At 46.7% G+C, this 16,524-nt stretch overlaps 1 protein-coding gene across 1 annotated transcript; it reads right to left on the bottom strand.

Annotated features, from left to right (window-relative positions):
• Positions 1 to 1,817: 1,817 nt before the first annotated feature.
• ARF1 (ADP ribosylation factor 1) lies at positions 1,818 to 16,069 on the bottom strand. Its single transcript, XM_041489424.1, has 5 exons — positions 15,913 to 16,069; positions 6,289 to 6,468; positions 5,061 to 5,171; positions 4,378 to 4,502; positions 1,818 to 3,412 (listed from the first exon to the last, which is right to left on the bottom strand). Exons 2-5 carry the CDS (start codon positions 6,434 to 6,436, stop codon positions 3,251 to 3,253), a joined length of 546 nt encoding a protein of 181 aa, XP_041345358.1. The 5' UTR covers positions 6,437 to 6,468; positions 15,913 to 16,069; the 3' UTR covers positions 1,818 to 3,250.
• Positions 16,070 to 16,524: the final 455 nt, after the last annotated feature.

Genomic DNA, 16,524 nt, shown 5'->3' with positions numbered 1-16,524 from the left:
TTGATCCAAATGGAAAGGGGGTGTCCCCAGCAGCTCCGGAGCATCGCTGCCAAGCACAAGGGCCTCATTTGTGTAATTAATGATGCAATGGAAGACAGGGGGGGTTTGTGTGTCTTGGTGGACAAAAGCCCAGTGGCACCGTGCTCAGGAGCTCACAAAGCCCTTCTGTCCCAGCAGTGGGAGATGCTGCAGAGCTGTCACAGCCTTCGGTGATCCCCACCCCAGCACGATTTTTGGGGCTGACAGCCCCTTGGCACCAGGGCTGCTCCTCGTGGCCTGAGCAGCTGCAGCTCCTGATCCATCCCAGGGATCCCCAGGACACAGCTGGGGCACCCCAAGCCCGTGCACTCCCGGGCCAGGAGCTCTGCCCCTGCTGGTGCTCACCAGGCTGAGCTCGGGGTCACCTCCATGGGATTCTGGGATCCAAACTGTGGCTGGAGCCTGCTGGGAACACCCCAGAGGACTGTGCCTAATGGGAACTGGGCAACAGGCTGGAAAGGGAGCCATGGGAGAGTGGAAACAGCACAGCAAGCAAAGAAACCACAAAGCCCAGAGTCCTGCTCCCTCCGTGGGCTCCCACATCCCCCCTTCACCTCCCAAGCTTTGGGATGGGCTGGGCAGGGCCAGGGGCACCCGCAGCTCCCCGGCAAAGGGACAGGGTGTGCAGCGTGGCAGAGGGGCTGGGCACGGCGGGCCCAGCTCAGTTCAGCTCTCCTGGGCCTTCTCCTTTCCTGTTTCACACTCAAACCAAGATCACTGAAAAACACGGGAAGCCAAAACTGAGTGGGCAGAGCCCCATCCCTGCTCACCCCAAAGCCTCCCTGTCCAGCAGAGTTCCTGGGGCAGTGGGCAGGATCCTTTGCCCTGGGCTTGAGCCACCTCCTGCCCAGCTGCTGGGTGGCCAAAACTCCAGGCTGAGAGCCTGGGACAGAGCAAAGCCTGTGCTGCCCGGAGCAGAGGGCAGAGCACAGCTCCCACAGCATCACCACATTCCCTGTTTTCCACAGCAAATTCTGGATGCAGAGGAGCAGCATCCTAACCCAGCTGGCCCTTCAAGTTCAGTTCCCTCCCAGAACAGGAGTAAAGAGCTGTCCTGCTCTATTAGGGATGCAAATATCCTGATTCACAGCTTGAAATTCCAAGGTGGATTCCTGGCTTGCAGAGGGTTTGTGATCCCAGTTTGCCCAGTGCTATTTACCCTGTACTCCAGCCCCAGTCCCTGTTACCCACCCAGAGTCCCGGGTTTCCCCGCAGGGAATTTGCTCTCTCAGTTGCAGGACAGACCTTTCATCCTTCCCAGCCTGTGTACAGGGGGATCTGCTGCAGCTCCAGCCAGGAAAGCAGCCTGAGCTGGCAGGCAGCCCGAGCCGAGCACTGGGGAGGAGCAGCTGCAGCTGACACGGAAGGCAGGAGGATCACCCGGAGGAGGAGCTCTGTCCCAGATCCAGAGGGAACTGCAGAAAGGGAAAATGCAAAACAAAGCACTTAGGAAGGTGGAATTCCTATTTTTCCCCCACAAAACTGCTAATTCACAGATGCTGTAATTAACTGGGATCAGCAGGAGGAACAACCTGTTGGGAGAACTGATGGGGCTGCTCAAGCTCTGCTGCCCCAGAGGCAATAAAGTGACTCCAGCAGAACCCAACAAACCTAACCCACCATTTCACCTGCAGGGTTCCAACCAGGAATGATTCATTCCTTGGAAAATACAGGAGATATCCTCAAATTTTCATGCCAATCATGATGTGGCAAAAAAGCTGTCTGGATTTGGATCCCCTGCACAAAGATGACACAAACCAACACGATACCAGTGGAAGTTTCATGAAACTTTTTATTCAACAAGTATTTAATTATGATTCTGCCAAGATGATCGAATGAACAGCAAGGCATAAAAAACATGAAATAGTTAAGAGATTTTTATTCTAATAGCTTTAATTACAGTGCTTGTTTGTCGAAATGAAAACTGAAAACAAGTATACAAAACAGTTGATTACTAGTTGTGTATTGAAAGCAATAAAGGTTTCCACAACACTAAATAAACCAGTTCTGATAGTTCCTCGAGTTAAAGTTTAACAGCTCCAGCTTCTTCAGTGTTTATCAAAATACAAAAGAAAAGTAAAGAGGTCTTTTTTTTATTTTTCTGATGGCAAATCTGAACCTTGCAGTATGAGGGATGCCAAGGGTTTTCACACATATACAGATATGGGATTGTTCCAAAATGGGATTGAATACTTGTAGAGTGGAATGACTCTCCAAACTCTCATGCTTTTTGTTTTTTCCCTAGACACTATACATAGATGTTTGGTGTTTTTCATGGCAATTCTTACGTTGAGTACAGTACTTGCTGCCTATAGAGCTTAGGACTAGGACAGGCTGTGCTTCCTGTGGAAAGGTTTTGCCTCCTGGAGTGGTTTACGCACAAGAAAAGTACAAAACACTTTTTGACAAATATGACAGGCTAAAAATGTCGACTTCTGGAAATGATTCAAGTTCAATGGAAACGAGAAATCTCACCTGAACCAAAAGTCAGATGTTCAGCATGAGTCTGCAAAGCTCATCTAAACCAGGCCCAGCAAATCTTTGAACGGTTGTGAACGAAGATGAGCACAGACTACGAGCTACAGAAAGAGCCAGAGATCTACTACTTATGATCTGTTCGTTAAGCAGATGAAGCTAATTGGGTGTCAGTCATTGCTTCACCCTTTCAAAAGAATCAAGAGTCACCACGTTAGAGCTGGAGCAGCAGAAGCGATGTCAAACGTTTGTGTGTTTTAAGTGTTTTTACTTTTCCTTGTCTATTTAAAAAAATACAGAATTCAGGTTAAAAACCAACCACCAAAATGGATCTCACAGATCTCACAACCCAACCAGGATCGAATCCAGCTCTACTGCACAAGGACCACTGGCAACCCTTACGTTATTAACCCACTGAATTCCCTTCCAGGTACTAAACAGTGACTCGATTCTTTACAATAAAAAAGCTGAGTAATATTGCATAGGAGTACCAGAAACTGCCTCATTGGAAACAAAAACTATTTACATTAAATAAGAAACCTAACTGTTTTCAGGCTTGTATTTGCCACATTTACAGCATGATGCAATATATACTGTGACAAAAAGAAATGAAAACAGCTTCCGGCACTCAATACCACAAAGTAGCACAGTTTGCCACATTAGAGTAAAGCGAAGGGCGAGTAGGAGGAGATAAGAGGGAGGGGTGGAAAAAGAGGGAAGAGGAAGGTTTATGGTTTCATTTCTGGTTTCGGAGCTGATTGGACAACCAGTCCAGTCCTTCATAGAGACCGTCTCCACTAGTGGCACAGGTGGCCTGGATGTACCAGTTCCTGTGACGAAGAGAATGCAGTCCAAGTTTGTCTGTGATTTCTGCTGCATTCATGGCGTTCGGCAGGTCCTGAGGGAAGCAACAACAGTCATTCCCCACTCCATCACCAGCTTTAAAGGCATTACAACAAAGTTTAGAGCTCTCTGAACTTCTCTTTCAGAAAAGCCCAGTGCATTACTGTGACATTCAAGCTATTTCCCCAACACTGACAAAAGCCTCAAAGGTTTAACAACCCAACCTAAATCAGTATTATGGAATATTTCAGAGGGAAGCCTGACAGCTGATGCCTGGATCCAGCCATTCCCCAGTGCTGACACTGCTCACAGTCTGTTTCCACTCAGGAGCATCCTTTCTGTGACTGCAGGTATGATTTAAGATCAACTTTTATCACTCAGTACTGCTCTGCTGAGCACAGCTTCTTTAGAGCCCACCTTTCCTGCTCCTGGACATGACTTGTGGCACCTTCACCCTTCCCAGCTGAGGCTGTGCCATCAGTGGAGCAGGATGTTATTCCCTCTTTACATTTCCTGGTCACTTTTCAGGCCCTTGACATTTGGGGTTAAGCTGCCAAGTCCTCCACAAGCAATGAAAGGCAGAACTCTCAGCCAACTCTGAGGCCTGGCAGAGCCCAGCTCACAGACCAACACAAGCACATTAAAACTCCAGTGCCTCCACCAACTCCAGCAGTGCCCTCAAACAGCCTAAATGAGGAATTCAGGGAAGTTCTGGCATTCCAGCATTCCTCTCTGGAGGAAGTTTGGGCAGGTGCTGTAACTGGGCTATGTTAACCTTAAAAATCAAACTGGTTTTCACTAAAACTGAAAATCTCTTAGTCAAAACTGTTTAGAAGGATGCTCCTTTCAGATGAGACTTTAATCTATGGTTTTCTCCCTTCAACATACCTGAATGGCCATTTCCTCTGAGTTCTTTATCACTACACTGAAAATATGAATACCAAGGCCAAGATCTGGCACTCACAAGGATGTTGGAAGTTTTCAAGGGTTCAGACAGACAGACACCTTTCTTGGGCATACCTGTTTGTTAGCAAACACTAATAAAACAGCATCTCTGAGCTCATCTTCTGCCAACATTCTCATAAGCTCTTCTCTGGCCTCATTCACACGTTCTCTGTCATTGCTGTCAACCACAAAAATCAGACCTAGAAATAAGCAAACAAGAATAAACATAAACTTGAAGTCTCATGTCTGAGAGAAAGTCTGTTCTTGCTGAAAGTTGGTGAAAACTGCTGTTGGTTTGCATTTGTTTTTGCAACTTGGGTACTCTTTTTACAAAACCACTTGGCATTTTCCAGGGAGCAGCAGCTCCTGAGATGCTGTGACAGGGCTCAAAGACATGCACATGAAAAAGGCCCAGCAGTGACAGAAGTGACAAACTCCCAGTTCATGGGGCTGCAGAGCTTTAGGTAAAGACTCTGCTTTGAAGTGAGGGCAGAGCTGTGATGCTGACAGAACAAAAAACAAACTCCTGAACTCGCTCTGAGTCAGAAGGACAAGGAAGACTGGTTTCTGGAGTTCTTCCCATCCCTCTTTGAACCCGCAGTGGCTTAAGAGAAAAGCCAGAGCAGCACACAAACACACCTTTCATAATAACAAATATTTCCACTCCCCTCCAAGAAACTTGCAAAATTAACTTAGTGAAGACAGCCAAAAAGCTCCCTTAGACTCTGGGAAGTTGGGAACCAGGAGTGTGGACTCACCTTGTGTGTTCTGGAAGTAGTGGCGCCACAGGGGTCTGATCTTGTCCTGACCACCCACGTCCCACACTGTGAAGCTGATGTTCTTGTATTCTACTGTTTCCACATTGAAACCTGAACAAGAGATGGTGGCACAAATCTCACTTAAACACAACTGCTGTATTTAACAGGTCACACTCTCAGATTGTGATCATTTTAAAAAGTTTGGTTAAAATTGGAATTACTTTAAGCCAGCAGAACCCTGTGCTGAAGCTCTCAAAGCAAAAGCAGCCTGTCCTGCTCCCACCATCACCCCAATGAACAAATCTAATTGCTACCTGAGCACTTACAAAAAACAATGTTGCCTTAGAAAAAAACCCCTAACAAACAAAAAACCCCCAAACAAAACCCCAAACAACTTCCCAGCGAACAAACAACCTCCCAAACAAAAAAACCCAAATTAAAAAAATAAAAAACCAAAAGAAAATAACCCCAAAGAAGTGAAAAAATACCCCAAACAAAACCCCAAACAACTTCCCAGCGAACAAACAACCTCCCAAACAAAAAACCCAAATTAAAAAAAAAAAAGAAATAACCCCAAAGAAATTAAAAAATACCCCAAAGAAGTGAAAAAACCCCCAAAGAAACAAACAAAAAAACCCCCAAAGAAACAAAAAAAAAAACCCCCAAAGAAACAAACAAAAAAACCCCCAAAGAAACAAACAAAAAAACCCCAAAGAAACAAACAAAAAAACCCCAAAGAAACAAACAAAAAAACCCCCAAATAAACAAACAAACAAAAAAACCCCCAAACAAACAAAATACCCCCAAACAAACAAAAACCCCAAAGAAACAAACAAAAAAACTCCCAAAGAAACAAAAATACCCCCCAAAGAAACAAAAAACAAACCCCACCCTGCCCTGGGTTTTAAGAACTGCAAATCTCAATACCTTCCAATACAAAGAGAGAAAAAGAAAAAAAAAAAGGGTGAACCTTGGGCTAACTCAGTCTGACATGATGCCAGAACAGCTGGGAGAGAAACTGCCTTTCTGTGGCTCACAAAGGCTCATTGCACAAGCCACTGACAGAGGGAGAGTGAGAAAAGGCACAATCTCCTCCCGAGGCAGAGTATTTGGATGTGCCACCTTCACACCACAGCTTTAGCAAGCGTTTGTTCTGACAGACAAGTCACTTAAATCAGCTGAGACCCAAACCTCCAAGCCATCAGTTAGAGAAACACAAAACTCTTACCTATAGTAGGAATAGTAGTTACTATTTCACCAAGTTTAAGTTTGTACAAAATAGTTGTCTTTCCTGCAGCATCCAGGCCAACCATTAGAATACGCATTTCTTTTTTGCCAAAAAGGCCTTTGAAGAGGTTAGCAAAAATATTTCCCATGGTTCAGATATGTTCTCACTGGCCAGTGAAGTCTGGAGGAAAAAAAAAAAAAAATCAGAGTATCACTCATGAGTTACCAACAGTTGTGTTCTGACCACGACATAAAAAACCACAAAAAAAAGCAAAATAAGAGATAATGTGAATCATTTATAGACACCCCAGCCACCACTGAACATTTTCCCCATATTGAAGCAACACAAAGATGAACAGATGTGCCAGAACTCGGTGCTCGTGAAATGACTCAGTTTTAAGTGCTTGAAATGCTTCAAATATTCTTTCAGAGATTTTAGCATTAATTGCTGTTCTCAAACTTTTGCTTGCAAAATTCATGCAGTTGACCACTTTAGGTGCTTTGCTCCCCATTGTTATGGGATAGTTTATCTGCAGAAAGGTGTCACCATTAAACAAACTTTTCCTAATTGACCTGCAGATAACAAGTTTTTGCTTAGCACAGCAATAGCTGGTCCTTCTTTTGGGAAGGAAACTCTGAATACAGCTCGGATTTTCTCCTACTCAGAACAGTTTCCTTCCTCTCCATCCCCGAGGAAATGGTCTGTGAACAGCACATAAACACAGAGCAGTTACTTTCATTAACAGCGGAGGGAGACCTTCTGGAGGAAACAAATCCACATTTAATCAAAGTTAACTATGGAGAATTAACAGCCACATTAAAAGAGCACGTTCAGAGATGAGCACTTCCTTCCCAGCCAACACTCCTGCCTGGTGATTGAAGTGATTCACGTCAGCAGCAGCTTCCTGTTTGGGAGCTGCAGGAGCTGCCTCTCACTCCAGCCTCAGACACTTCCCTGTGCCCTTGGGACCTGCCCCATCCCATCACAAATTCCTCCCCTTTCCAAACTTACTCCTGCACAGTTTACAGCAGGATTGAAATCCCCAGGAGAATTATTGCTGTGCTCATACAAGGCATGAGAAAGCAGCCTGGAAGCTTTTACAAGTTATAGGGTGACAGGGACAATTCACACCCTCCCTGACGCTCTCAGGCGAAGCTCTCAGGTGTCAGTTTAAGAAAAGACAGAACCCAACTGAAAATTCAAGTTTCAGACAAGATGCACCAACAGCCAATACCTTCAAAGCATGAGCTTCCTGTAAACCAAACCAAATTTAAAACATAACATGAAGTCTGAATCATCTCTGGAAATACTCTGTATTTCATGATGAAGCTGCACTTGAAGCAAAATTCTCCCTAGAAAGAGAACAGACTATCTACACAGAATATCTACTTATCTCTCTTTACATATATCTATTTAAGAACACTAAAGCAAGACTTGGATTGACAAGCACAGCACACCACAAAAGCCTTTTCCCACTCTGTTCAGTCATGTCCTGGTCGTGCCTGAAGCCTGGCTTCCCCACTCTACACTGGGAAAGGGCTCAGCAGCTCTGACCTCTTCAGGAAGCTCTGCTGGGTACAATTTTTAACCCAAAAGTTAAACTCTGTAACATTAACTGAGTCAGGTGTCTAAGCACTCCCAGCTCCACAGAGAAGTTCAGAGTCCACTCCAGAGCTCAGACAGGACGTCAATCCCCACACACCAACTCGCTGAAGCAACTGAGTCAAAGATGTATTTATTTTATATGATTGAAGCTTTAAAACTGAACTCCTCTACAAACCAGACTGGGGATTAAAACCAAAGGGGAGGTTTCAAAGTTCTATTATTCCACCATTTCCTTTTGTATTTCTGCAACATGACCATGGATATTCCACTCCCACTGGAATATATGAAGGCTATATAAACAGGAAGGTTAATTAGGAAGCAGAGAAAACAGTTTTGCTGCAGTCCCCATTTCTCCACAGCAGGAAATCTCCCATCCCAGCCCACAGCACAGCTCTCACCGGCCTGGAGGGCAGGGAGGCTGTAAAGCTCCCCTTTGTCTGCCTGCTCATGCCACCTCTATCTCCTGCTTCATCTGGAAAGCAGCAGCCAGGGCTGCACTGTGACCTTTTACCAGAGCTCACAGAAACTGACTGCAAGAACTTTCCCAGCAAGAGAACCTTAGAAGCCTGCACAAAGAATGCCTTTCTTCGGTTTGCGCACGTTTAAAAGAATAATGGGTTATCAAAAGCTTGGACTGATCACAGTAATTAGTAAAAAGAGCTAAATCCTATCATTTACATCCAGGACAGCTTTCCACACACTGGAGAAGTCCCGGCTGCTGAACAAGTTGCTGGCACTTGGCACTAACAGCAGTGAATCCCGTTAGATCCTTGTTTTCCTGGCAGCTATTTCCAGGTCAAGCCTGCCCTTTGCCATTGAAGCTGCTTTTATACCACCATCCTATTTTTACTTTTTGTGAAGATTAAGAAGTCAAGATCCATTTAAGCACTTGGTTTCCATTTTCCTCTTGTTCTCTTCCACATCCCTCCTATCCAAACCGAGTCTGTAACTTTATTTGGTACTTCAGGGTAGGTGGCATTACAAAAAGTCACATTTATTTTTACAGGCAGCACAGTATAGTTTACAGCCCACTCCTGCAAGAAAAACATGTTTACAAGTTGACTAAAAAGTAGCTGAATCCTTGCTGTCTAAAAGAAAAAACCAGGAGCAATCCATCTGCAGAACTCCCACAAACTGCTGCGGTTCCCATGGGGGTTTTGTTGGATGGGGCTGGGGCAGGGTCCCTGTCCTCCCCACAGCTGGGACCATCCCTGAGCAGAAGTTCCTCACGTTCATCTCTTCCCACAGGAAGGAACTCACACTCCATGGTCGGTACTGCACACTCCTCTCCCTGCACTGCCACAGCAATGCCTGGGTTAATTCAGCTCAGCTGAGGGATCACGGGGCTGCTCCCTCTGCACTCCAGGACTCAGCTTTAATTCCCATCCCAGCCCATTACTTGCACCACCAGAACGTGCACAGCTTGAAAAGCCTTCCATTTCCTCGTGTATTAAGAAAAAAAAGTTATCTTTCAGGCATTATCACCCCTTGCAATGTATATCCTGACTCAACAATACCTGACCTGTACTCCTTACTGAAGTTTAACTTCCTCCCTCCCTCCACCCGAATGTTGTCAGTAATTGCTACACCGATCTTTTAGAAGCACAAGCTGGATAAAATTCCTGAAAACATGAAAGACTACGGCTTGTGAGCTGCTTGTAGTGCTCGAGCACATCTTCAAAAGAGGGATCCATCAGGCTAAGTGGGAAGATTTGAGTATGAAAGGGAACGGTTTGAATAAACAGCACAGACTTTTTGCAGAGCTCTGTGTGTATTTTCCCTCAGCGCAACTGCAGCTTCTGGAAACGGCAGCTCGGCACCCCTGAGCAGAGCCAGACCACCCCAGCACTGAAGTGTCTGTCTGTCTGTCCCTGCCCATGAAGTCCTAGAGCACTTGAAGTCACTGCACTCCACCTGAGCAGCGCTAAAAACCCGTCAGGCAGGTTCGGCCAAGGCACAATGTGCCACGGTAAACAGCAGCGCTGACGTTCAATGGGGAAGTCGCAGTTTCGTTTCATGAAACAAAAGTATTTTCAGCTGCTTGTTTTCTAGTAAGTGATACATTCAGAGGAGCCATCAGGAGAACAGGCAGCCTTTACAGACAGCCTTCTGCAGAGAGGCTCGGAGTGAGGAGTTAAAAATGAATGAGTGTCTGCAATAGCAGCAGCCCGTGGCTGTTAAAGTGATATGGCCCATGAGGAAGAAGCACAATCTGCTTTTATTAATTGTAGTTGGTTAGAATAAGAGCTCTGAGGAGTACCTCAAGGCCAAAGAGCACTAAACACTTAATCATGCTGCAGGATTTTATATTTAAATGTACATAAATGCATTTGAAGGTCATTTCATTCAGGCTGTTATCATGAGAAGTCCAGTCTGCTGCTTGACCTCCACACTCCTCGGGTGAGCCTGGCTAACAACCCCAGGGGTGCAGCACCAGAAGGGTGTGCAGGCCATCAAAGAGAGCAAAACACACCTTGAAATTCCCACAGAACCTCAGCTGTACAACTCTGGAAAAGTTCTTTTCGGCCACACAGAGATTAAACTTCCCTGAGACAGGAGCTGTGTTTCATTTAAGTTTACACCATTTCTTTAAACACACCAGAGACAAAATGAGAGGCCAAGGCAGAGGATGCCATATGCATTATTGAGTCAAACTATACTGCAGCATGAAATTCATTTATTTCACTTCTATAGACCAGCACTTACCACACGAGGCTCCCACAGTGTATAAATAAGGCTCCAAACTCTGCAAGTGCTAAAATCAAGCTTGCTGAGCCCATCACTTCGGCAATCTGAAAATCCCAGCAGCCATGAAGATGTGAAGGCAGGGGGTTGGAACCAGAGGAGCTCCAAGGTCCCTTCCAACCCAAACCATTCCAGGATTTTATGGTTCTGATAAGATCAGTCAAGGAAAGTTCAAGCCTGTGTCCCTCCCCTGCCCAGCAGGCTGGGACAGAGGTACAGAGGGTATTTGCTGTCTCTGGGAGCTGCTCCTCTCCCTGGGATATTCCTATCCTGTTTAAATGCTCATTTCAAGGAGAGATAAACACCAAGGGCACACTGAGATACACAGCTACGATCAGACAAAATATTAAACACAGGTAAAATCCCCAACAGCTGCAGGTTTACCTAAAGCTCCTTCCTGTACCTTGTTCCATTTGCTTGGGCACCTTGGCAAGTAAAACTGGCCTGTTTACAAGGGCAATGGATTTACTACCAAAATTCCATCTCCATTTAAAGGAAAATCTACTTGGCACTGGCCTAAGCTTTAGCTCCATGTCTAAAACAATTAGAAAACCCCCAATTCCTAATTCCTAACCTGGTACTAACATACTGGTTCTATCAGTCACAGGGGAATAAAAATGGATCAATTCGTTATTTACCAGAAATATTGATTTGAAATTCAACCAGTTGTCACTAGTTAGTCTGGACCATTCTTTCTCATTTATAGCATTCTAGAATGTTTTAAATTAAATTATCAATAGAAGCAAAATATTCACACAAGAGTTCACCAAACCAATGTGCAAATAAGAAGTGAGAATGCATTTTTTAAAAAAACCCATGCAACTCCAACAGCTGCTACTGGTGTAACATGCAAGAACAACTGGCAAATAATTTAAAGTGCAAATCTAACCCGACAGCTTGTTATTAACAATATAAAGTGTGATTTAAAGGAGAATGTGAGAAGAGATCCAACAAGAATAGAACACTGCTGAAATTCAGGATTAATCTACAGCCCCAGTGTTTCACACCCCCACTCAGCAAGGAACACTACTGATGTATTCTCTTGAACTTGAAATTATTTCTTTACAGATTAAAGTGTTCTGTTACAGCAAATTTTGGAAACACCTCTTTATATATAGCCAGGGTGGCCCAATACTATTCCAGTACAGTTACATTCAACTATTTTTAGAAATTGTTTACTGCCCTTCCACATCTGCTAACCTGAGAGATGAAATCTATCAACTCAAATCCTTTAACTTTGGGGCCTTAACACTGAAATTTAGCTGAGATAATTTTGATCTGAGCTCCTTTGGACCGTATCAGTATCAGCAGGCACGGATTACGTGTAACATGTGAGAGCAGCCAACAGGCAGGCCGGGCCCTTTGTTCACCAGGTGATTCATTATCCTGCACAAACAGCACTGTAATAAAGGCCATGGCAACAACATCTTCCCAGAGCTCTTCATTCATGTTAGTCCTAACTCCTTGATAATTTTAATAATTAGAACCAAAGGAGATCAACACTGATCACTGGCACCGTTTCCTCCAGTTCACGCTGGGGGTGCTTCTGCCAAGCTTGGCATGGAAAAGGTGTCCTGAGGGAACATAACCTGGTTATTTGAGGGGAAAAAAGCAGTGAAATCAAAGTTAAAGATGCATAACTGTTGGATTTGGCCACCAAAGGCTTGCAGGGCTCAACTAAAAGGGCTCCAAAAGCACTGTGCATGTCCAAGGCAGGTGGAGGACAAGGCAAGCACAGGTGAGACTCAAGGTGAGAGGAAATCTCCTTGTCCAGCAGCCTGTTTAACCCAAGGAGGTTGAACACCCCCCTGCCTACACACCTTACCCAGACAGGACATTTCCCACATGCTGGAACATTCTCTTGGGTGCACTGGGCTTGGAGTGGCAGAAAACAGAAAATAATTTCACTTGCAAGATCAAAACAAGAACAAAAGAGGGAAAGTTTCCTTTGGGGTCATGCCTATTTCTCAGACATGAGAAGAAATCACTCCTAAAATAACAGCCAGAATAAAAAGAGTCAGTATCAAATAGAGTGGGTTGCTTGACACTCGAATCCCAAATCAGAATTATTCCCTAATTCTCACCTTCAAGCAGGGAAAGCAAACTGCTGCTGTTTCACAACAGAACTTCCAACTGTTTTAAAGATTTATACACTTGACAGCAAACAAAGCAACCCAGAGGAGACACAGGTGAGTGAGTTTCCTCACCCTTTCACCCAGTGCAATTATCCCAACAGGGAAAGCAGCCCAACAGGGCCCTCCAGCACTGCAGACAAGTTTGTAGCAGAGAAAAATCAATGGCATCAAACCAACCCCAGAAAGCTTCCTTTCAGAGAACCTCTTTATCCATAAAAATGTGTTCCTATTTTATTCCATTATAAACCCCACGAATAAAAGCAAAATAAAAATATCTGGGCTGAGATACCTACTTCAAAGGGTAGGCTGACAGGTGAAAAGCACAGAGGGAGCTGCATCCATGCTCTCCCCATTCAGGAAATTTTGTGGTGCCAAAAATGAACTTGTGAACCCTAAGAATGGCCTGTGGCTTTCTGCTCACCAGTTCAGCACGGGGTACACTGGTGTGAGAACTGGTGGGTACAAAGCATTTCTTCTCAGATAAGCAGTGCACAGTTGGGATGTTTTTTTGTTTTTGAGGCTGAATTGTTCCCGAGTTCAAAATCTTCAATTTTAAGCCAAATATCCTGTTATTCATTCCCAGGAACTGGGCACTAAGTCAACATTTACACTGCTAGTAGAAATGGCAAGAACTCACAGGAGAGCGCCATCCAGCAATGAAACTGGCTTTTGGTTTGGGGAAAATGTCAAGGCAGAGCCCCTGAGCTGTGAGGTAGAGCAGTGAGTGAACAAGAGCTGTGTTAGACACAAGGGTTTTATCAGAACTGAAACATCAGCAGAAGCTCCACCACAGCCCCTCCGACGTTTGCGTGCGTTAAAAATAAGGAATAAAATCGGATACTCGCAAGCAGAAAGAAAAAAAATGCTGAATTACACAGAAAAAACAGCTGCTGTAGTAGGAAGCTGATTCTGAACTTCTTTACTCATCAGTTAAAGAAAGGGAATGGCTGAGGATGGCACCAGCTCTCACACAAGCTCTGTAGCATTCCAGGAGCAGAACTTCCAAGAGATTTCTAAAAAAAGAATCAGAACTATTCCTTTTCAGATAAAGTTAGCTCACGTTCACCAAATTTATCCACTGAAAAGCAAGCTGGATGCTTGGGAAGGCTGCTGAAATCCATAAGAATTCTTGCTTGAAAGCCCATCTTTAAAAAGAAGAGGTTGTTTTAGAAAGAAAAGCCTCTGGGATGTGTGAAGGTGGTTCTTTAAATTCCACCACTGCCATTTCAGCTGGAATCTTGGGTTTTGAGCTTTTCCTCCTTCCACCAATCCATGTAATCAATGGCTCAGCTGATAATGCTCGAAGCAGCTGGAGCACGGCACAGTTTGGTGAATTCCCAGGAGCAGAATCCAGCCCCGACTCCCACACACGCCTGGTCCTCCCCCCACTCGGTCAGCATGACTAACACTCACAGGGAACTCGGTGCACAGCTCCTGCCAGGCCCTTCCACATTCCAACTATTTCACAACCGAGGAAATGCTCAGAGAAACCCATGTGAGCTCCTCAGACCATTCACACCGAGGGGTTTGACTTTTAACAGCATTTACATCACAAACACAAAGCCCTTCTGAGGGGAGGGCGCCTCTGCTTGGGCCATTTTAATTCCCGATGCTCCATCACAGGAAGCACCGACAAACTTGGCAAAGCCGTGGAGCTGGAGCTGCAGAGGTTCAATCGAGGTGAGTTTCCTCACCCTTTCACCCAACGCAATTATTCCAACAGGGAAAGCAGCCCAACAGGGCCCTCCAGCACTGCAGACTTGTTTGTAGCAGAGAAAAATCAGTGGCATCAAACCAACCCCAAAAACTTGTCTTTCAGAGAACCCCTTTATCCATAAGGCTGTGTTCCTATTTTATTCCATTAAAACCCCATGAATAAAAGCAAAATAGCAATCCTGCAATCCTCCACTGCAGCCACACTTCCTTTTTTTTTTTTCCCCCCCCCAGAAGCGCTCCAAATCAGCAGCAAAAATAGCAATAAAGATTGCTGAATGACCTTGGAAAAATCCACTTTGCCTCGGTTTCTCCTCCTGGAAAATAAGGTTAATGGAATATCCTGCAAAGGGGTGCGAGCCTCGCAAGACAAAGCTCTAAGTATTAAATAAATACTCGGAATTTTGGTTATTGACAAAGGTACAATTTCAACACCAAACCTCTGGCCACGACTCTAATCAACCCGCGGAATTTGCTTTGGCAGGAGCAGAGAGGCAAAGCCACAAGGTCAATGTCAACCACCACAACATTTTGGGGCAGTTTTATGGCCCGAGAGAGTTTTGGTCTCGCTGTGCCGGGGCAGAGCCGGGCTATCACTTCATCACAGCGAGCTTTATCAGCCCCAAAGTATCACGTTCGCCTCGCACAGAGACACGATGGAGTATTTTCAGACAGAATATAATATCCTCCCACCGGGAGCCGCTCCGCCAAGGAAAGCTGATCTCCCACACCGCCAAACCCAAGGCGATGGATGGCAAACAAGAGTTGTTTGCTCCACGATAAAGCTCAACTCCTCTGCCCAGCAAAAAAAAAAAAACACCAACTCAGCAGGCAAGGGCTTACGGAGAAACAACCTCTGCCCCACGAGCTTCATCCGAGGCTCCTTTCCCCCACCACACGAGGGTTTTCGGGGGGAGAGGACAAGGAGGAAATGCCTCTCCTTCCTCGGAGCCGGCCGCGGGCGGGGCAGGGGCCGGAATGAGCGACTTTGGGGAAGGGAGGACAAACCCATCCCGTCTAAAGCCATCGCTAGAGGGAGCGGAGCGGGGCCCTGTGCAGCTGCTGGCGAGCTGGAGCGATCCCCCTTTCCCAGCGCTGCCTATCCCAGCCCTTCCCACCCCATCCCACCCACAAGCAGGGAAGCCAAAGGCCCGACCCCCCCCCAAAGACGGGCACGGGGGGACGGATGGGGCAGCGCCGCTCCCGGAGGCCTCTGGTTCTGTGGGGGAAAAGGAACGAGTAGGGATAAGATGGAGTGAGAAGGAATTAAAAGGAATGAGGAGGAAAGAACAGCCCGGCCCCGCTGCCTCAGCGCCCGCCGCGCCTCAGCGCCAAGGCCGCGGGATGCGGGCGGGGGCGCGGCGCGGCGGGCCGGAGGGGAAAAAAGGCTCGAAAAGAGGGAAGAAGAAGGTGTCGGCAAACCCACCGGCGTCGTCGGGAGCCGCGGGCCGTGGGTCTGGCTGCGCTCGGAGGGTCCCGCTCGGAGCCCGCTCGCCCCGGCCGCGATCCGCCCTGGAGCACAAGATGGCGGCGCGATGCGGCCACGTCAGTGCCCGCCCCGCGCGAGGCACCACGGGGAAGCGAGGAGGGAGCGGGGGGCGTGGTCTGCACGGAGGGGGCGTGGCCAAGGCGGGTTGCCGCAGGGCCGGGATGTGCGGGGGGCGTGGCGTAGAGACGCAGTGGGCGTGGCTATGGTGGGAGTGACAGCTCAGTGAGAAACGGGGCGTGGCCTGTAGAGAGTGGGCGTGGGCACAGCGGGAGCAGCAGCTCCTGGACGGCGCGGGGGCGTGGCTTGCGAGTAGGCCACGCCCACTGTGCAGCGCGTGACCGGACCGGGAGCGCGCGCGGGGCCGGGATCAGTGGGATGGATAGGATGGGATCCATAGGATGGGACAGGATGGATGGGATGGGATCCATGGGATGGGATCCATGGAATGGGACAGGATGGGATGGGATCCATAGGATGGGACAGGATGGATGGGATGGGATCCATGGGATGGGATCCATGGAATGGGACAGGATGGGATGGAATCAGTGG

Source organism: Pyrgilauda ruficollis, unplaced genomic scaffold (genome assembly GCF_017590135.1).
Source record: "Pyrgilauda ruficollis isolate IOZ18807 unplaced genomic scaffold, ASM1759013v1 scaffold12, whole genome shotgun sequence".
Lineage (NCBI taxonomy): Eukaryota > Metazoa > Chordata > Aves > Passeriformes > Passeridae > Pyrgilauda > Pyrgilauda ruficollis.
Note: the sequence above shows the minus strand (reverse complement) of the source record. Positions and strands in the feature narration are given on the sequence as shown.